The sequence below is a fragment of the Hyaena hyaena genome, unplaced genomic scaffold, assembly GCF_003009895.1.
Source record: "Hyaena hyaena isolate Hyena2069 unplaced genomic scaffold, ASM300989v1 scaffold_2, whole genome shotgun sequence".
In the NCBI taxonomy this organism is placed as follows: Eukaryota; Metazoa; Chordata; class Mammalia; order Carnivora; family Hyaenidae; genus Hyaena; species Hyaena hyaena.
Genome location: NW_024080634.1, coordinates 7910018 through 7930491, shown reverse-complemented (window position 1 = coordinate 7930491; position 20474 = coordinate 7910018). Strand labels below are relative to the sequence as shown.

At 51.0% G+C, this 20474-nt stretch overlaps 1 protein-coding gene across 1 annotated transcript; it reads right to left on the bottom strand.

Annotated features, from left to right (window-relative positions):
* Positions 1–556: 556 nt before the first annotated feature.
* On the bottom strand, positions 557–19925 carry ETS2 (ETS proto-oncogene 2, transcription factor). The gene is made up of 10 exons (XM_039228646.1): positions 19703–19925; positions 15738–15809; positions 13060–13171; positions 11565–11684; positions 11000–11200; positions 8901–8984; positions 7701–7922; positions 6280–6543; positions 3885–4003; positions 557–3044 (listed from the first exon to the last, which is right to left on the bottom strand). The coding sequence occupies exons 2-10, from the start codon at positions 15807–15809 to the stop codon at positions 2829–2831; spliced, it is 1410 nt and encodes a 469-aa protein (XP_039084577.1). The 5' UTR covers positions 19703–19925; the 3' UTR covers positions 557–2828.
* Between the last annotated feature and the right edge of the window lie 549 nt (positions 19926–20474).

Here is a 20474-nt window from a genome sequence, read left to right as displayed (position 1 = left end):
AGAGCCCAACACTAGGTTTGATCTCACAAACTGTAAGATAATGACCTGAGCCATAATCGAGAGTCAGATATTCAATAGACTGAGCCACCCAGATGCCCCATCCTCACTAACTCTGAAGTGTGCTTGAGAAGAGGTGTCTCAGGACCATCATCCCGACCTCAGTCGGCTCAGCAAGGCCAGGTGCCCTGGAGAAAGTCCATGAGATCGAAACCCTCATGTTCCTCACATCAGCATTCTACTATCCCTTCCTTCCCCTCTGCCAACCCCTTGGCAAAGACAAGGCACTGTATCTTTCCATTCTAACCCCTTCTTAAAAGAACTGTTTGCTTTAAGCAAACACGTTCCGGGGATTCCTTCAGGAAGAGCTCACAGTTGGTTGTGACTTGGTCATGATTTACTAGGTGACTGGTGTGTAAAATCGGTTAAATGGACAGGAGACACTCAAGAGACGGAAAGCTGCTGACAGGGCAATGGATCGGGCGGGGCTCAGTATCCTCAGGCCACCTCCCCTCATCCCTTGTCAGGGTGGGAAGAATGAGGACCCTTACCAGGAGGCGTATTTATAAACAAAATACTTTATTATTTGAGAGAGAAAAGGCCAGGTTACAAAATCTTTCTAGTTAGGTTCTGTTCCTGCCCACACCAAAGGTTTATAATGGACTTTGGTCTCTGTAACTAAGGTTGAACCACACGAAACTGACTACTTTGTAAGCTAAAAAAGTCAAATACTGGCAATTTCACGTGGTTTAACCCCATATAAAATGAGCCGAGGACTAAGATCCCCTTTGGCAGAAGGATGTTCCCAGTCACATGTCTGCTGATGTTATGAACGGATGTCTGAGCAATAAACATGTCCCACTTGAGAAAACATCCTGTGTTCAAAGACACTGGAAACGGTCTCACATGAGCATGGAGATGGAGTCCCCCAGAGCCGGTACTGAGACTGAGTCCCCCAGCTCCAGTACTGAGACTGAGTCCCTCAGAGCTGGTACTGAGACTGAGTCCCCCAGCTCCAGTACTGAGACTGAGCCCCCAGCTCCAGTACTGAGACTGAGTCCCCCAGAGCTGGTACTGAGACTGAGTCCCCCAGTTCCAGTACTGAGACTGAGGCCCCAGCTCCAGTACTGAGACTGAGTCTCCCAGCTCCGGCATTGCTCTTCCCAGCTGCCTCCACCACCTAAGGTCTCATTACGTGGATGGACTCTTCTCCAGGGCCGGCAGCCACTGCTCCCAGCGGCCTCTCACATTGCGAGCGAAGCCCGTGAGGCTCTGAAACCAGGTCGACTTGGTCATTTACAAGCGTCCTGACTGCATGCACACTTATGCGCTCCTTCGAATCAACCACAAAAGTTTCCATCGTGAGAAAAATCTTTCTGCAAGTCGACCCCTCCGAGGGATTCTCCTTCCCATTTTCTGTGCCCTCTGGGCATTCAGCTTCCACGAAAATAGGAACAAAGACCTGTCCCGCTGTGGGCACCGAGCAGAAAGGAACAGGATCGTGTCCAGACAGCCCGCGGCCCGACAGGTGAGTAAGGCCGGGAAAAATGGCGTTGCGTTCATGACCAAGTGATTTCGTGGAGGTCCCCCTCCCCTCCCCCACCGGCCCCAACCTTCAGCTCTGTACAATAGGTTTAACTTCACGTGGAGTGCAGATAAAAATAAAGCTTTCGTACAAACTACATTTTTTTTCCAGTGAACTGCTTCTGCAGTAAAAATAGCTGCTATATAAATCCCTCCTGATCTCTGAAAAGGAGCCACATATTTCCAAAAATAGCATTCTTATTTTAATCATACAGAATAATTTGGGGCGCGGAGGTGGAGCATGGGAAGGAAACGGTCGGTCAGGGGACGTTAGTTGTTGGGGAAACACAGTCGAACTAAAAAATAAAATAAGTTTTGCATATAAACTGATTTAAAGGCATGCACAGAAATGGAAAACATATGCCATTTGTCAAGAAAAATACTGCTTTATAGCTTTTACATTACAATTAAGGAGAAAGCAGAGGCTAAATGCGCCTCCAGATAATAACATTAAGTGTTTTTTATAAAAATTCCCAAATGTACAAAGTCCTTGCTGGATAATAATCCGGGCAGAACAAAACACAACCAAGGGACTGACCCTCTTCGAACTTATACCTGTAGGCATATTAAATGGAAATAATACACATCTTTACAACTCCTTCGTCTGGCCGGGCAGACGCGGTGTTCGCAGAAGGCGCCACGGGTTTTTGGAAAGCGGAGTAAATGCCGGGCGTCTGCACCGTCGTTTCACATACGCTTACAGAAGCATCTTAAATTACAATATACAGTTTTTGTTAAATAGGACCGTTAGAGGACTTGGACCACAACGATAAGATTACAGTTGTATATACAGACTGGCTTCTGAAACGGCGCCACGGTCTCCCTGCGCGGCCCCCTCCGTCTCTCCGAACCGAACGGACCACTTCTGCCTTTGTGACTCCTGGCTGTCAGAGGCCAAAAGCAAATGCCGGGAAAAAAAAGCAAACCCCAAAACGCGTGTGCTCAAGACAGGCTCGCTCCTTCGGGACTCTCCAGAAGCCTGAACGTCCCCATCACCCAGCCTGCTCAGTCCCGGCCTCTTCTTTCTCGGCCGGTCTAACGTTAACAGCATCAGAAACAGCATCTTCCAAGTCAGCAGGCTTTACAAGTGAGAAACCATGCTTTTTGGTGGTGGAAAACCCACGGTTTCGGATGAAATAAGGCCACTGCTTCTCGGCGACGTTCCCGGACGCGATCAAGGCCGACCGTCAGGGTCCCCGGGGAGGCCCCCGAGGGCGGGGCCGGCTCAGGGCAGGGCCACACAGGCCTCAGTCCTCCGTGTCGGGCTGGACGCCCAGGATGGCGTGCAGTTCCTCGGGGGTGAAGCCCAGCAAGTGCTGCAGGTCGCACACGAAGCGGTACACGTAGCGCTTGCCCGACGTCTTGTGGATGATGTTCTTGTCGTAGTAGTAGCGCAAGCCCCGGCTCAGCTTCTCGTAGTTCATCTTGGGCTTGTTCTTCCTCTTCCCCCACCGGCGGGCCACCTGCAGCAGACACAGGTGAGAAGGGTTCAACATGGCGGATAAAGAAGCAGCTGGGGCGGGCGGGGGGACTTCCTCCCCTGAGGAGGATGCTCGTGCCCACTTACCCAAAGAGAACGTGACCACCCCACAGGAGCCCTGGGGGAAGGGAGGTGTGCTCTGTTTCAGTGCACGTGCCGGGGCATCATGCCCTGAGGATGGAAGGAGGGCCCCCATCCGCAGTGCCGCCTCGTGCAGCCTGAAGCACACGGTTCACGGTCAGGCGGCCCTGATGCAAGGGAAACGCTGCGCCCCCCACCTCCTGGGTTCCTATTCCAAGTACCACAGCCAACAGCTGCCGGGTGCGGCTCGGAGCCACGTGACAGCATGCATTCCTCGGTGTTTCTTTGCACTCGACTGCTGCCAGAGATCACGACTGCTGCCAGAGATCACGGGCTTCTCTAACACCGGCCTGCAGGGGAGGGTCTGGATCTGCCCTCCGCCTCCTCCTGCAGGGGGGCTGGCGCGGCTCTGCCCAGCTCAGCTGATCCACCACCGGGCAGAGCCCAGATGACCAGCACGGGGCTGCTCGGGGTCTGCTCCCCGCCAGTGGGAAAAGGCAAATGCCCCACGGTGTTTTCAGGTGGTTCGGGAGGGACCCTCAGTTTACCGCTTGTGCCTTTTTATCAGAGGAGACAGCAAGACGAAGAAGCCTGCCCAGTGCCCGTGTTGCATACCCACGGGACTCTAGAACCACTCTCGTTTGTAGCCGTGAACCTTCCGTGGGCCCAGACAATGAATTTAGGAGCCCGGAGTGGGGAAATCTTACAGCCCAGAGATGGGACTTCCCAGGCTTGGCCGTACCTCATCGGGGTCAGCAAGCTTGAACTCCCATCCGTCCCCAGTCCAGCTGATGAAGGGCTGGCAGGATTTGTCAGAGAGCAATTCCAGAAGAAACTGCCACAGCTGAATAGGTCCGCTTCCTGTGGGAAAGGGGCAGGATACATGCTTTTATAGATTTAAAGTTCGGCAAGGCTTTCGTCCTTCCAAAGATGCAGGCGGAGGAAGGTGAGACCCACCTCCAGACAGGGAGCCAACATGAAGACCCACTTCCCAGTGTGGGGACACTTTAATGGCACTGAAGGTGAGGCCTTCTCTGCCTCCCCCACCAGAAAAAAGGGGTCACTGGGCCCTAGGTTGCCAAGGTTGGTCTTTCTAAAAAAAAAAATTCAGAGCTACTGACTCTTGACATGAAAATTCCTCATCTTGAGGGCGCAAGTCTGGCTCAGTCAGTGGAGCGTGCGACTCTTGACCTCAGGGCTGTGAGTTTGAGCCCCATATTGGGTGCAGAGATTACTTAAAAATAAAATCTTGAAAAAAAAATTCCTTATCCTGTTTAATTGTTCCTTATGTAATAAGTTTCAGGGTTTATTTCTAGAGCCACCCAGCAGGACAGGGGCGGGGGTGGCTGAAGGGGCGTTTTGCCACAGAATGAGGCACGTCACTCATGGAATCCCACGAGGCAGCCTTCCCGACTTGAATGACGGTGGGTAAATTGCTTAATCCAGGACTCAGTTTACTCAACAGTGACTTGGACGCTTGGGGTTGTATCCACTGCCTCACCAACCCTGGTGAGGGATGCTTTGCCTTTCATATACCTTTTCTGGATAATATTTAGAACCATCACCTTGTGACGAGGGTTATCGCTGTAATACTATTTATTTTTTTGAAGTTTACTTATTTTGAGACAGATGGAGTGAGTGGGATAGGGGCAGAGAGACAGGGAGAAAGAGAATCAAAAGCAGGTTCCACATGGTTAGCACAGAGCCTGAAGCAGGGCTCGAACTCACAAACTGTGAGATCATGACCTGAGCTGAAACCAAGAGTTGGGGGGACCTTAATGGACTGAGGTACCCAGGCGTCCCTGTAACCCTCTTTTTATTTATTCATTTTCAATTTTTTTATGTTGTTCTTAATTTATTTTTGAGAGAGGAAGAGCATGGGTGGGGGAGGGGTAGAGAGGGAAAGAAAGACACAGAATCTGAAGGAGGCTCCAGGCTCTGAGCTGTCAGCGCAGAGCTGGACACGGGGCTTGAACCCATGAACCGTGAATCATGACCTGAGCTAAAGTCAGAAGCTTAACCAACTGAGCCACCCAGGTGCCCTGTAACACTATTTGAAAAATGAGGTGTAGCTCAGACGCTAGATGCCTTGCCCTGAATCACACACCCATCAAAGAGCTGTTCCTCAAGACCCCATGGCCATCATCAATAAGGCTGTAAAACACAAAGGGCAGGAGTTCTGGAAACAGACACGACCAGGTTACCTGTGTGCCTGGAAAGCTATCTACCTCTGAGCCAACAGCCCCAACTGTAAAATAGGTTAATGTCCTCACCTGTGCTGGGCTGTCCCAAGGATCACCAACTATATACACGTCTAGTTAACCACACCGAGCTGACAGTCAGCAGATGGTAACTAATCTTAAAATGAAAAACACCAACACCATGGCTTGTTTATTTTCTTATCAAGCCTATTTTGTGGATGTTTAAGATGACAGGAAGAAAAAAAAAGGATCCTTCTGTATTCTTATTTTAACCTATTAGGTTTTTTCAAGTAGGTATTTTTTTTTAATCCAGTGGCTCCATATGGTCAAAATATGAGGGAAAAAAAAAACAAAACAGACCCACACACACTGAAGGGCCTATGAAGCAATGAAAAAAAAAATGAAAAAAAAATCTTGGTATGTTTGCTCAAGTACTGGAAATATCTGCTTCTAAAAACAGCTTTAATATTTAGCCCTTGCCTAAAATAGCTCTTGCCCAAATCTTAAAAATAAGATGGATTTTAGAAGCACGAAAAGGTAAACAGCCCCTGTGTTTCTGAAGGCCGGCTCTGCTGTCCCTCCCCGGGCCGGCTGACATTCTTTGGCATTCCTGGAGGGGGTGAGTCAGAGCGGAGGCCTCCACAGGCCCGTGCGCCCCGCACCACCTCCCCTCCAGCCGGCCCAGCACAGCCCAGGTGGGGTAGCCGCCCCTGGATGTGCATCCTTGCCACAGAGCTGGGGCGGGGGGCGCAAATTCCTGCGACGTGGGCTTTTTTAGAGATCAGGGATGCGGCTTGCCCAACTCGGGATGATGGCCGGCCATGCACGAGACTCAGGGTGTGAATCTAATGTGCTCCAAGGAGCAACACCCTTGATAAATAATGCAGCGCTGTGGCCGGGCGGGGCCTGGGGAGGTGACCCGCGTGACACGCTCACCTGTGAAGCCGGCCAGCACTGCCGCAGGTATGACTGGTTTGCCCTGCTCCACCGGGTCACTCCGTTCCTGGATGTAGTCCTTGAAGGACATGGTCGGCTTGCTGAGGCACACGGACTGGCTGCAGTCATCCTCGAAGCTCTCGAAGGAAGGCACCCGCTGCACATCCAGCAAGGACGACTGGCTGTTCCAGGATTGCAGCAGGGAGTCCGAGCTCTCGAAGCTGTCCCTGCCACTCTCGGGGGAGTCGCGGTCCTGGGGCTTTCCTGGCAAAGACAACCGGGCGCAGACGCTGACTCCTCCGGGCCAGGGGACCGTCTGGTGCTACCCCCAGCAGCGAGGGACCTCAGGCTGGTCTGGAGCTTTGCATAGCACGGACGCCGTCCCCCGCCCCCGCCCCGCCCCGCCCCAGGCCTGCTGGTGCAGCATCGCGGACTGCTGGCAAAGCTCACACCGAGGCGCTCAGTCCTGATGACTGACACGCTGTACAACCTCGGCATCCCAGCATCTGCCAGCAGTCGTGGCTGGACCAAGTGCAGCTTTGTGGGCTGGAATATTACACAGCAATGAAAAGGACCACTGTGGGGCGCCTGGGCAGCTCAGGTGGCTAAGCATCCAACTTCAGCTCAGGTCATAATCTCGTGGTTCGTGGGTTTGGGCCCCGCGTCAGGCTCTGTGCTGACAGCTCAGAGCCTGGAGCCTGCTTCGGATTCTGTGTCTCCCTCTCTCTCTGCCCCTCCCCTGCTCTTACTCTGTCTTCTCTTAAAAAAACGAAAGAAGAAAAGGACAGTGTCTGCCACATCCAACCACAGGGATGGGTCTCAGACGTAACAAGGAGCCAAAGGCAGGCACAAGAAAACAGAGCGCTAGGATTCCATTTCTATCAAGCTCACGGACAGGAAAATCTAATCCACGATGACAAAGTCAGGACAATGGGTTTCCTCTTGCTGTGTGGATGGTACTGACTGGAAGGGATGTGACGGAAGGCTGGAAGCTTCTCTATCTGCATCAGGGTGGCTGTTACTCAGGGGCATATATGTAAACAGTCAGCCTGCGGTACAAGCCGAGGGTGGTGCGTTTATACGCATGCATCTCCATGAAAGGAAATCGGTCTTATTCCTACGTTTTCTCCCAAAATATCCCACTGGGTGGAGGAATCCAGCTGCGGGAGCAGGGACTATGTTTGGTTTACTCAGTGCCCGCAGTGCCCAGCTCAGAGCATGAAACACAGCGGAAGTGGACGTGTGAGGGGCCCATCTGTCACCTGCAACAGTGCCTGACGGCAGCCTGGGACACAGAGGAGGCCTCTACCCTCCTCCAGTGGCTGAACACAGGCCACGCTGCTTAAGAAAGCCCCTCACTGTCTGACTCTCCGAACCAAGCCAGCAGCCTTACTGGGGGAGACCCTGGAGCTCAGACTTACCGGAACCGCCAGCGAGCAGGTTCAAGTTGCCGCCCGGGAAGTCCTGACTGACGGGGCAGTAACTGACGCTGACGGTGTTGAGTCGGGACTTGGGGAGCATCTGAAGCTCCTGCTCAGAACCCAGCGTGCTGGGTGCGGAGGATGACGGACACACGTCCAGGAGGCTGCCTTTGGGGAAGCTCTGTGTCTGCACGCCGTACGCTGCCTGCTCCACGCCGAAGCCTGGCACACAACGGGACCGCAGGGCTGTCAGGCAGGAGCGCGTGGTCACCACGGACCCTCTATGCCCTCGAACCGAATCAAGCACGACCGGTTCCGTGCGCTCTAACCCTCCGCCCAACGGTGGTGGAAAGTGGGCTTTGGCAAGAGCTCCAAAGCCCATAAGCTCTCAGCCGATAAGCCCTTTCCCAGAATTCCCTAGACCGAGACGCGATGCCTCGATGTGAGCATTTCTCCGGCTCTGGTTTATCAGACGCTTTCATCCTGCCTCCGGATGGCAGAGGTCACTGGCTCTTTCAGCCTCTAAGGCTCAGAAGGAGTAAGGGACTTGCCGCTCCGTGTGTGCCTTGTGAGGGGACGTCCCCTCCCTCTGCTGGCTGGGCGGGGGACCACCTATAACCCACACTCATCAGTGTCAGTGACCAGAAGGAAAGACCCGAACTCCAGGGACACTTCTTTGAACTCCACAGTTCAGAGCCAATTTAGAATTGCCTTCTACACGCTTCCCACGCCTGTCAGTCACCTCTGCCCGATTATGCCAGGGCCGACCACAGTGGTCAGTCCACCTCACTCTGCCCCGGGCTCTGGGGGCTGCCTTCAAGAGCACTGGCCAAGCAAAGATAATGCCAGCCACTCAGGCAACCTTAGCTTTTCCAGTAGCCGCAATGACAAACTGAAAAGAAACAGGTGAAATTAAATTAATTTTCATCTTTTATCTGACTCAGTTTTACCACGGATCATCGTGAGTGTGCATTATCCACCGCACGTCTCACTGTGGACCAGCCACGTATCCAGAGCTCAGCAGCTCGAGAGCCATGTGTAGTCACCGCATGGGGACAGTACAGCCTAGACTGTGTCCTTGGGGGCCCAAATTTATTTTTATTTTTATTTACTGTTTTGGTGGTGTGGGGGAGGAAGAGTCCAAATTGAATAGAAAAGGTTAAAACCAAGGTGTTTAGCGCAAAAATCGACGGGACTGACCTAGTGAATTGCTATTAATCCAATGAGGAACCGAGTTGAGGTGTGAGTTTTCTTCATACTGATCTTCTGTTTTTTCTTGGTTTTCTGAAAAACAGACACAGGAGGCTTAGGATTGCGAATCGAGGTTAAAAACATTTATTCCTAAATGTCTGTCATATGGTTACTTTAGAGTGACGAAATGCATTTATGCTTCACGTTTTAAAGTTTTTAAGAAGATTCTTTAAAATTTATTTTTGAGAGAGACACAGAGAGTGTGAGTGGGGGAGGGGCACGGAGAGAGGGGAACAGAGGATCTGAAGTGGGCTTTGTGCTGATGGCAGACAGCCCGATGCGGGACCTGAACTCCCAAACCGCGAGATAGTGACCTGAGCCGAAGTTGGGCACTCAGCCGCCCGAGCCACCCAGCCGCCCCTACGCTCCACATTTAATCAGACGGTTCTCTGCATCATTTAGTCTTTTTAAAAAAGCCAGAGATAGCAACACATTTTCTAATAACCAGAATGAGTTTTCCAAAATGAATGCTGTCCCTGGCCAAATTAAATGTTCTACCGCATCGTTCTAAGTACCTAGACTGTGAATTTAATTCATCCTGCCGTCAAGAGACAGTTAAATATTTATGAAGTACCATCTGTCCCAGGGGCTGGGAAGACGGTGGATTCGTCAAGTGGACACGGTTCCTGCCCTGCTGAGGCTATGATTCAAGGCTTCAACCCCCTAGAAGTTTCTCCAGGGCAAAGTGCGCATTATACAGACAGAGGCCTGCAGCGCTCTGGGGGGCCAGGGACGGGGGCCCCGTGCCCGGGGACTTTGAAAAGGAAAAGGTGGTTAGCCTTCTCTGTGTGCTTGCTCCCTACAAACACACCGAACCACACGCCCCCACAAATCCAGGCCCACACAGACTCACACCCTGAGTAATGGCAAGACAGGCCCCCCTCCCCCACCGGCGAACAGATTCACCAGAAACTTGTCAAATCAGACCTTGGCCAAGTTCAGGGAGGATTTGGGGTCCTTCACAAATAAGTTTCCTCGGCCCCCAGAAGCCACAGCTGAAAAGAAATGGTGGCTGAAACCTAAGGTCTTTCAAAGACTCTGAGTCTGAAAAAGGTGTAGAAATTGTGTTTAAAACCAAGGGAACGAGGACTCTTTCTCCGAACTCTACCAACGAACTGACTTTCTTGTATTTTAACTTGATCCCTTCCTATCATTGTTTTTCTTCTTTTTAACTCGATGTATTTTTAACATGGCTGCCAACACTCTTATAAGGGCTAAATCAGGGCTTTTTAGAGGCACTTGAGTGGCTCAGTCAGTTAAGTGTCCGACTTCAACTCAGGTCATGATCTTGTGGTCTGTAAGTTCGAGTCCCGTGTCAGGCTCCGTGCTGACAGCTCAGAGCCTGCAGCCTGCTTCGGATTCTGTGTCTCCCTCCCTCTCTGCCCCTCCCCCACTCATGCTCTGTCTCTCTCAAATATAAACAAACCGTTAAAAAACTTAAAAAGAAAAAAGACTTTCTATATGATGAGAGCTCTTTTGTCCAATGGCCAGTTTCTGCAGAACATGTCAGTGCGTAAATATATACCGATCACTTCTGCATTTGCTGAAATAGATAAAACCGAAAGAAATTCTCATTGTTGGATTCCATTTGGTCTTAGGAAAATTTACGGTAAAATCCAGAGAGTGTGTCTGAATAAAGGCTCCCTTTCCCCGACGGCAACTTACTTCTTTGGGTTCTCTAGGGTGAGCCCCAGACCTGGGAATTCTCGTGGGCCTCCATTTCTGAGCCAGCACGCACTCCTCTGACACATGCTGTCTGACCGCGGTCAACAAGTTAGTGACTCAGGTCACTGCCTTGTGGCTATACTTGATGCCACACACACACACACACACACACACACACACAGACACTCTTCAGTGGATTAAAAAACCTATAATCCCTGCCACACATTCGACTCACTCTGATGACATTTTCAGGCAATTTACATAATCTGAAACCCGACCATAGGCTACCGACCATCGGTACAGAGCACCGATCCCCGCCCCCCAATCTCTCTTCCGTGCCGCGGCTCTCCTCTGCGAGCAGGAGCCCAGTCCCCTGCCGGTACCTTTGATCATCTGCTCCAGATGCTCCCAGAGAATGTCGCCCACGAAGTCGGGTGCCAGCTCCAGAAAGCGCTCCTTGCCCAGGTTGCACAGCACGTGGCCATTCATGCCGAACCTCTGGAGATTGACGTTCACCAGGCTGAACTCATTGGTGGCCCAGAGAAGCCACTGGCATACCTGCTGCTCAGTCCACAGCCAGGGGTCTGCCCAGGGGGAGGGCAAGGAAAGACACACACACACACACACACACACACGGGAGAGAACGGAAGGAGGCCGTGAGATCAGAGTTGCTCCTGATCTGCCCACAAAGTCCTGATGTGTGCAAGAGAGCAGACAGGGCACAAAGACACCCAGGTAACTTCTAAGACACTAACAAGAGTGTGTCTCAATTAAAGGGTCATTGGTTAAGTGGCGTGAAATAAACGCCGGCTCAGGTTGTACACATATCCCCGCTGCGCTGCCAGGTGCTTGGGAAGAAACGAGCAGTCACCCCAAGCTGTGACGGTCAGGTTCATTCTTCTAGTACAGTCCAGACTCAGAGAAAGTACTGGAAAGAGGGGCCCTTACTCTTTGGGATGCCAAGACGGCGCTGCTCCTTCTTGAAGCCACTGAAGGTAGCTTTTAAGGCTTGACTCATTACGGCCTTGCTGCACGGCGTTAACAGAGGCAATTCACAGGTGGACGCATCTAGAAAGAAACCCCATGGAGACATAAGGACTTGAAGCTGGCAATACCAAATACTGAATATAGGGGAGAAATCTTGCTAGTTACAACAATTTTGATCTCAAACCTTGACATAATTCCTTAACAGAGTATAAATATTACCAAAAATTTTGGAGGGGGGGGCAGAAATTCAGAAAATAGATGTCTCATAGCTACGCTTATAAAAAACATATCAAAAATAAAATACAAGTTTTATTATATTTTGCAAATTATTTTGCTGTTATCCTTAAGGTGAAATTTCTACCTAAACTTCTTTTAAAATTTTCAGACAATGAAGGACAGTGAGTGGTTTTGGTCAAAGGTTTTAAGGGACTGTAAGTGTACAATCTGTCATTCTTTTTTTAAAAGTTTTTCAATGTTTGTTTATTTTTGAAGGAGAGAGAGACAGAGCGTGAGTGGGGGAGGGGCAGAGAGAGGGAGACACAGAATCCCAAGCAGCTCCGGGCTCTGAGCTGTCAGCACAGAGCTCGACGTGGAGCTCAAACTCACGAGCTGTGAGATCATGACTTGAGCCGAAGTCGGACGCTTAACCGACTGAGCCCACCCAGGCGCCCCCTGTAAATGTACAATTTGAAGTTACTTCCATTAAACTAAGCAGCAGACAAAGGGCCTTCTGGTGTTATGTGAACACATGGTATTTAGCCCCCATAATGTCGGCGGACCGGCAATTTTTATTGAAAACCAATCTTTTCTGGATTCCTTCAGCAATTTCAGGAATGATAAATGACTGGTGCATGACGGTACACTTCTGCAAGCAACTGTGTTTTAATTTAATTAATTTTCTGTATTTTCCAGCACCTACTTCATCTGACAAAGTATTCTTTGGAATGTTTCCAACTAATAGCCCTATCCCAGGAATGGTACAGGCAGTATCTGACTGCTTTCCCTTTAACAATAATAAACCATGGCGTTAACAACTACAGGAATAAATACATACAGGCGAATATTAGCAAGTATAATTTGTTGCCCCAAGACTCCGGGGTGGGGTGGATGATCTGATTAATGAGGAGACCCCAGAAAGAGAAGTTGGGGTGCATTTTAATAGTGGGCTTTGCAGGTGCGCCTTGGAGATGAGGCCCAGGCTTGCTACAGTGTTGCAAACATCCCAGTGGAAATCTCTGGGGCTGCCCTACAAGCTGGTCCCAGCAGGGCATTTGCTCTCGCTGTGGAAGACATCAGGGCCAGCATGTTCATAAGGAAGGAAAAAAACTGTCTTCTGCCTGGTCCAGAGGCACGGACTTTGCAAACTAAAGAATCAAGGTACCAACCCCTGCCGCTTTGGAATGGTCACCTCTTCAGTAACTGAACTACAGGAAATCGGGCACACTTTGTCAATTACCATGAGAAATTGAATCCAAGCCTGTGGGTACTTCCTGGAGTGTTTGCTCTTCATTTAGAGAGGGGAAAACAGCAAACAGGGACCCATCAAAGGTGTCAAAAGCTGGCTGGCGCTGGAAAACAGAGGGAAAAGAACACTGAAATTCTTATTTCAACCCACTGAGTTACCTGTTTTAAAAACGGTCCACGGGTAATCTTCCCCAATGTAGCTTGATGAATCTGGCAATTATGAAGCCATGAATGGAATGGACCATTCACAGCACTCCCCAGCCAGACTTCTGAGATGGTCAAAGTCATGGTAAGAGTTCTATTTTACTCTGGATCATTTCATTGACCTCACAGAGTCAGGATATCCAGGAATTCTATTTTTAATGGCTTAATTAATTTCAACTTCAAAGAAGTTGAAAAGTTCTTCAATTTCAATAAAGAAAAATTTTCAATCAAGAAAAAAATTAACTTCAATTTCAAAGAAGCTAAGTAAACAAACCTAAAAAGGATGGAACTTTAGAAGAAAGTTGGATGGGACTGAGAGACCCAGCTGGTCCAAAGACCCAGGCCCTCTGCTACATCAGAAGGGAATTCAGTCAGACGGGGCACCAGAGCAATAACTACCCTCAGCAGGACAGCGTTAGCTCACTGCAGTTAGAAGGAAGGCAAATGACTGAATGAAGACAGAGAAACAAAGAGTGGAATAAATTACTTTACTTGTGGAAGCATTTAGTTTTATGTGTAACCATAAAACACTTTAACTGAAACTAGTTTTTCCCCCTCATCAACTCCAATGATTCAGAAAATAGTAATAGATATGAAAAACCACCTTAAGGCTTACTTTTATAAAAGTGAAGGGTTTGAAAAGACCCCTACCCCGCCTCATCTACTAAGGGGAAAGATTTCCAAAGGAAAAAGGTTTCAAGTTCAACTATCTGCAGCTTAGTGGAAAGAAGGGACACAGAGAGAGATAAACTGCACTGTGTCGATCTAAGATAATTTCATCTAACAGTTATGAAAGAAGTAGCCTTTAATGGAAGACTCGTTTATAAGTAACAGATAGAGCCTTGATTCATCACTGCCTGACTTGCTGAGGAACAACGTAAAAGATGGTAATATTTTTCCAACATAAACTGGAAAACCCATGTTATGTGTAATACAATGAACCATCTGTTGAATCATCAATTTAAAAAATGTGCAACACATTTACAAATAAAATCGGTTTGTGTGCTTTCTTTTTAGAAATGAGGAACAATGAATGACGCATTACGTAAGAGGGCAGGCAGAAGTTGGGACGCCGCCTACAACACTCAGGGCAGTGATGTCCCAACGATATTAGCGCCCAGCCCCCCCAAACCCGAGGCTCTAATGTCTGACTGCCAGAAACCTAAGGGTTTTTCTTACTTACAATCAAGTAAGTTCGAAATCCGCATCTGGATTTAGAAACTACTTTATCGCAGGACCAATTTCGGTGAAATAGCCAATCAATTTCTTTTTTTAATTCCCACTAGCATTTCCCCAGGTGACCAAGAAATGCCTTTCCTTTCCTGGCTGAAGTTCTTTTTTTAAACTCAGGAAGACAAAAGACAATACAAATTCCCACTGGGTATTTCAACACATCAATTTCAGCAACAACTGTTTCTTCTCCGAACCCAGAAATCACAGGGGCATCATCAGGTTCTTTTAACTTCTGGAAGAATTTTCCTTTCTAGGGGTGTGGTTTGAAACTAAACACCGCAATTTCTCACACGGCTTCTGCCACGGGAAAACATCTGACCAAATCAAACAAAACTCACTGGCTTGAAGTTTCCTGACCTTCCTAATAACGCAAGAAAAGCCTGTGCCCATTTTTGGCTGTTGGGGTCTCTTGGGGACAAATCACCTCCTAAGGACACACAAAGGAAACTGTAACAGGACTGAGATACACCATTGCATGAGACACTAAGCCCGGTGGGGACCAATCAAAAATCACTGCTTTGAAAGGTGTTACTACACTAGGCTGAGAAAAACCAATCAGATCTCACGGTCATGTTTGAAGAAAGCAAATGGGAAATTGTCAGTTCGTGCTACTTAACAATGTTCCTAAAAGGAACAGAGGGAGAAGCTACGCGAAATTTGGCTCTCGGGCCCCAGAAAAGCCCCCTGCATCTCTCATCTGTGTTTTGCTTTGGGGAAGCCGGCGCGCTGTCTGTGGCCGTGAGAGCAGGCTGTGGGCAGCCCCTTGGGCACAGACCCTTCAGAAGGAAGGAGCCCTCTGCAGGAATGCTGGTCTTCCTCCTCTCTGCTCTTCCCTGGTCAGTTCTTAAACAACCAGCCCATCACCCCAGGACATACACAGGTGAACAGAACTCCAGGACACACAGCTTCTCCCGTGCTGACCCCTGAGAACCACAAGCTTTTTCACCCGGCAGGAGTCTCAGAAATAAACCAGAAAGGCCTCACCATCTCCAGATTGAATGGTTTCCTATCTTGGAAGACAAGTAGAAACAAGCACCAGGATACCCATTTTATAGACTAGAAAACTGAGGCTCAGAGAGATTAAACAAACAATCGAGAGTCACACAGCCTGTATATTAACAGGCCGGGGCTCCAGCCAGCCTTCTGGGACCCGGCACATTGTTTTTTCTCCTAGAGATTGACTTTTCCAATTTTTTTTTTTAAAAACTATACATTAAGTCTTGGCTCACTCACCTTGAGGGTCCCTCTGTAACTGTTAGACACAGGGGCTACCTGGTCCATGTTCTTGATTCCAAAATCATTCATCTTAAAAAAAAAAAAGAAAAAGAAATAAATAAAGACTCACAGGGGCAACAAATCATCATATTTTTACGAAGTCTTTTTTGCCTAGGTCAACCCTAAGGCTGGTGGAGTCTGTCACCATCTCCAGTACAACAGGTCATTCAAAACGGATGCCAGTTCTTACTTAAGAGGCCCTTCTCACAAAGGGTATGCTATTTAAGTAATTAAATAATAATGCCAATTCTCCACTGAATTCCACTTAGATATACGCACACAGATAAAGGCACTTTCTGGCTGGCTGGTTAGGGGCTCTCGAGGGAGCCGGGCTTGAGGAGCTGAGCAAGGAATACAGTTCAAGGTGGAGTAAGCTGCTTTTCACTGTCAAGTCCACAAGGCAGTCAGCTCCACCTGAGGACTCAGGGCAAGACCCTGCTCCCACCCCAGGCGGCTCGGCTCCGGGGGACCGAGACCCAGGTCAGCATGCTAGAAGGAGCCTAGGAGGCTCTTTCTCTTTCCTAAGCTACGAGGGAGAACTCCCAGGTAGGACATAAAAGGTTCCCGAACCGTTTCTTCAGGCCAAAACCCCAGATCCTCCTGTGTGGGCCACGCAAACTCATAATGTGCCTGCTGTGTGTGTTGCTCAGCAGTGCATTTCTCCAAGGGGAAGTAAAGCTGGGCATGTATCGGGTCTAACTGGCCTTGACAGCGTCTGGGCCTTCCCAGGCAGGCCTGCCTTGACCCGTGTGCTAGCCACGAGCCCCACGTGGCCGCCGAGTGCTGGGCACACAGCTTGGATGGGCTGGGATGAGCCCTGCGTGTGAAACGCACGAGATTCCAAAGGTTTTAAAGAAAAGAGCAGAGCACCTCAGTAATGACTGTGGACTGACTGCATGTTTCTATTCTATTCTGAAGATAGTGAGTGAACAGAAACATACTGAAATTGACTTCATTTACTTGACGATATTTAACGCAGCTGTAAGAAAACGTATAGTTGCTTATGTGGCTTGCAATGGGACGGTGATGTAGGCTGAAAACTTATTGGAGCCCTAACCTATAATTGGCGGGGTTAGGTTCTATATTAATAGGCGGGAAAAGTACCGAGATAAGGCCACCAGAGAGGCAGATAAACATACGGAGCAACTAAAACTCATTTTCAAAGAAGCTAGGTTAGCACCAATGACAGGTACAGGGCAAACCTCCCCCTCCCCCCACCCCCACTCCACCACCTTACAGGCTATGGAACAGGTCTATAGGAAGCTTTATAGGGCACCCCTAATTGTCCGCCCCCACAATCTCCCCGGGGTGCTCCCACCTGTTACAGCCAGGAACTCTGAGTAATTAAAGTGTTGTGCAATTGATAGGTCTTATTGGAGGTGGAGAGGAGGACATTTCCCCGTGACTACTTTGAGTTTGTACTTTGTTTCCTCTTACGATCAACATTATGGCTAAACCAGACCTCAGACCTCCCAGCTATTAGATACAAACACACACACACACACACACACACACACACACACACACACACCCTGGGCTAGAGAGGTAGCGTGGGAGGAGAAGTCTATGCCACAGAGGAGGCCAGAGACACCCCAGAGGGCTGTTAAAACCCTCGGAGGGCGCGTAACTATCATGGTGGCCAGGGGAGGCTGGAAAACACGGATAATAAATTAATAGTCCTATGGGGGAGAAGGGAGCAGAGGAAGGATAGTCCCAGATCAAATGTGGGCCACACTGGCTCCGAATCTCCACTTAGTGGCTCAGGCACTCAAGAATCAATATTCACTACTCATGATCCCCGCCCTGACACAGTCCGACTCACAGGGGCTAAGCCCAGACTGAGGGACCACACAGCCCAGAGACCTCGGATAGCTTGCCCCAGATCACACAGCTACAGCAGGACTAGGGTCCAGATGGGTTCCAGTGCAGCTCCTCCACAGGTGGGTACCCCGAATGATTGAGGCCTGGGCCTTTCCCACCCCGTCACTACAGAGCCGAGGGAGCACATGATTATTAAGACCAGGTCCCTACTCGCTACCCTTTACCAAGGGAAAGGCTCCTTCACTCAGAGCTTTAGGTTATTTATCTAAACTAAATCCTGTTACCTGTTGATTACAGCAACAGACCTCACACAGAAGACCCAAATGAGAAGGCATCTCAACCGTTAACAATTATCTATCCTTCCTGAGCCCACTGGGCCGAGCACTTTTGCGAAGCCTGGTGTGCAGACAACTTGCTGACTTTATTGTGCATTCTTTTCAGCCTCTAGGGTTGGGCAAGAGAATTGGTATGGAAGGCGATGGAAAAGGCACGCCTGGTTTTGGGGTACACATATCAGGCAAAAAGGCAGCCTCCTGGCCCCACATAAAAAGCTCTAATTATCAGCTACAGAATAGAATTCTTTTAGTTGTGCAGCTTTTCATTTGTTCTGTAAGAACCACGTAGAATCAAGGCGTCCCTCCAATTCTTCCAGGCACACACAGAGCTAATGAAAGTTAAGTTCATTTATTTTACTCCACAAGGCTCCTTAAGGGGCAACACAGGTCAAGTTTCTTCACCTTGATCAATTTCAAATTTAGGTCCCTTTTGCCCTATTGATGGCTGCTTTCGAACAGAAAAAGGGGGGGGGGGAGGCAGAAATGTAAGAACTGAGAATAAAATTTTAAAACAAAGAGAATTTGCCTCAGGACAGTACCCTTACTGGAACAAGATCAGAGCACAGGTCGGTATTTCTGTATTGAAGTAAATTTGCAGGACAAAAGCCAAAACAAACCCATAGGCTACTTCTGAAGGCTGCTTTGCTGTTTCTTCTGAAAGTTATCAATTTAGAGAGAGAGGGGGATGACTAATCCCAGAAATGAGTGAATATTTCCCTGCAGGGCCCAGGGCGCTAACTATAACTATACTCCATATTACTCAGAATTTTAATAAACCTTAACTTAGAGATTTATCTCCCTGATGGGAGGTGGTGTGGACAGGCCGATAGCGCACAGGCGTTTCCATTGTCCAGGATAAATATAATCTCTTAGCGGTGAATTACAATAAATTGCCTCTATCTCGAAAGGGGGCTGACTGCTCACTTCTTTACTTTCTAAATAAGCAGCACATCCCACTACCAGCTTAAGCTCCCCTGAAACTGAATTCAAGAGGCCAATACTTAAAAAGTCTCCTGGGCTTGAAACCAAACCAAAGCAAACAACCCACACACGCACGAACGGTAACCTTTCATTCAAAATACCTTTAAGAACGCGAAAATAGAGGCGGCCCTGCGCACCCACACCCGCGGTTCCGACCGGCTCCCACGCTCGCCTCCCGGCACCCAGGGCCCAGATCCAGAAGTGCCGGGGCGCCCGCGGGGGGCCGGTCCTCCGGGCGCCTCCCTCGCCCGCCGCCGGGCCCGGAGTGCTGGGGCAGGTGAGCCGGTGCCGGGCTCGTCTTCGGGGCGGCGGCGGGGACGCGGCCGCCAGGGGCTTCAGGCGCTAAGTCACCCGCAAAGCCGCGCGCGCCGCGAAATCGGCCCGCGGGGGCGCCCCCCGGCAGAGCCCCCTCGCCGGACCCGCACAGCTTTTTAGAAACAAAAGCTAGAGAGGCAAGCTGGCCCGGCCGCCCGGCCACCCGGAGCCGCGCGGCCCAAGTTCGCGGCCGGCTCGGAGCGTCACGGCCGCCCCCACCCCCCGCGCCCTGCCCGCGCCCCCGCCGCCGAGCCGCCCTCCGAGCCGCCCCGGCACCGGGAGCGAGCTGAAGCCGGGAAGCAGTCGCCGCCCCGCCGCGACCCCGGTGCGCCTGGGGATCCGGACCTCGGGGCCACCCCCCCACGACCCCCCCCACCCCCCCGGGGTCCGGCTCCGCTGAGAGAAGCCGCGCCGCAGGGCGCTCCCCCGGCCCCCGGCCCGCGCACCCGCCTGCCCGGGCCCCGCTCTTACCGCGCCGCCTCGGGCAGGGCTGGCGGTGGCTCCGGGCCGGGCTCCGCGCTGCGCGGCGGACGCGGGCGAGGGCGACGGGGCCGGGGGCCGGGGGCCGGGGCGCTGGCCGGACGCAGGCGGGCGGCGCCGGGCGCTCGGGGCCGGGGACGCGCTGCGCTCCGTGCCGCCGGCGGAGGAAGTAACCGGCCAGTCCCCTTCGCGGCGCGCTCTTCAGAGGCGGGAGGAGGAGGGAGGGGGGAGGAGAGAGGGAAGACGACAGAGGGGAGGGGAGGAGGGACAAGGGGGAGGGGAAAAGAGTGAGTATGGGAGGAGACAGGAGAGAGGGGAGGGCAGGAGGGGAGGGAGGAAGGGGGGCGGAGAAAGGAGGGGTGGAGGAGGGGAGGCTAGAGGGGGAGAGGGGAGAGAGCAGAAGAGTGGAGGAGGGGTGGAGAGAGGAGGGAGTCAAGAAGGGGTGGAGGAGGGGAGGAAAGGGGTGGGGAGAGAGAAGAGGAGGGTGGAGGAGGGAGGGGAGAGGAGGAGTGGGAGGGAAGAGGGGAGGGGTGAGGGCTCCCGGGGAGGGAAGCGGGGGGCGGATCTAGCTCCTTCCGGTTGGGACCTCGCTCCATGCCGCTGTCACCTGGCTCCGTCCTTCGCCTGCCGTTCTGGGACCTCGATGGGCCGGGACTCGAACCCGCGGAGGTCGGGCGGGGGGAGTCTCTCCGTGGAGGATGCGGCTTCCTCCCCTCGTCCCGAGGCCTTCACCCCCAACGTGGCTCTGGAACCGCGCGGGAGC

Excerpts from the sequence above, each read along its gene's own strand:
- ETS2 (XM_039228646.1), bottom strand. The coding sequence starts at position 15,809 with ATGAATGATTTTGGAATCAAGAACATGGACCAGGTAGCCCCTGTGTCT. Across the intron at positions 4,004-6,279 it reads AGTGCTGGCCGGCTTCACAG|GAAGCGGACCTATTCAGCTG; the intron begins GTGAGCGTGTCA and ends CCTTTCCCACAG. Across the intron at positions 3,045-3,884 it reads AGCTTGCTGACCCCGATGAG|GTGGCCCGCCGGTGGGGGAA; the intron begins GTACGGCCAAGC and ends TGTCTGCTGCAG.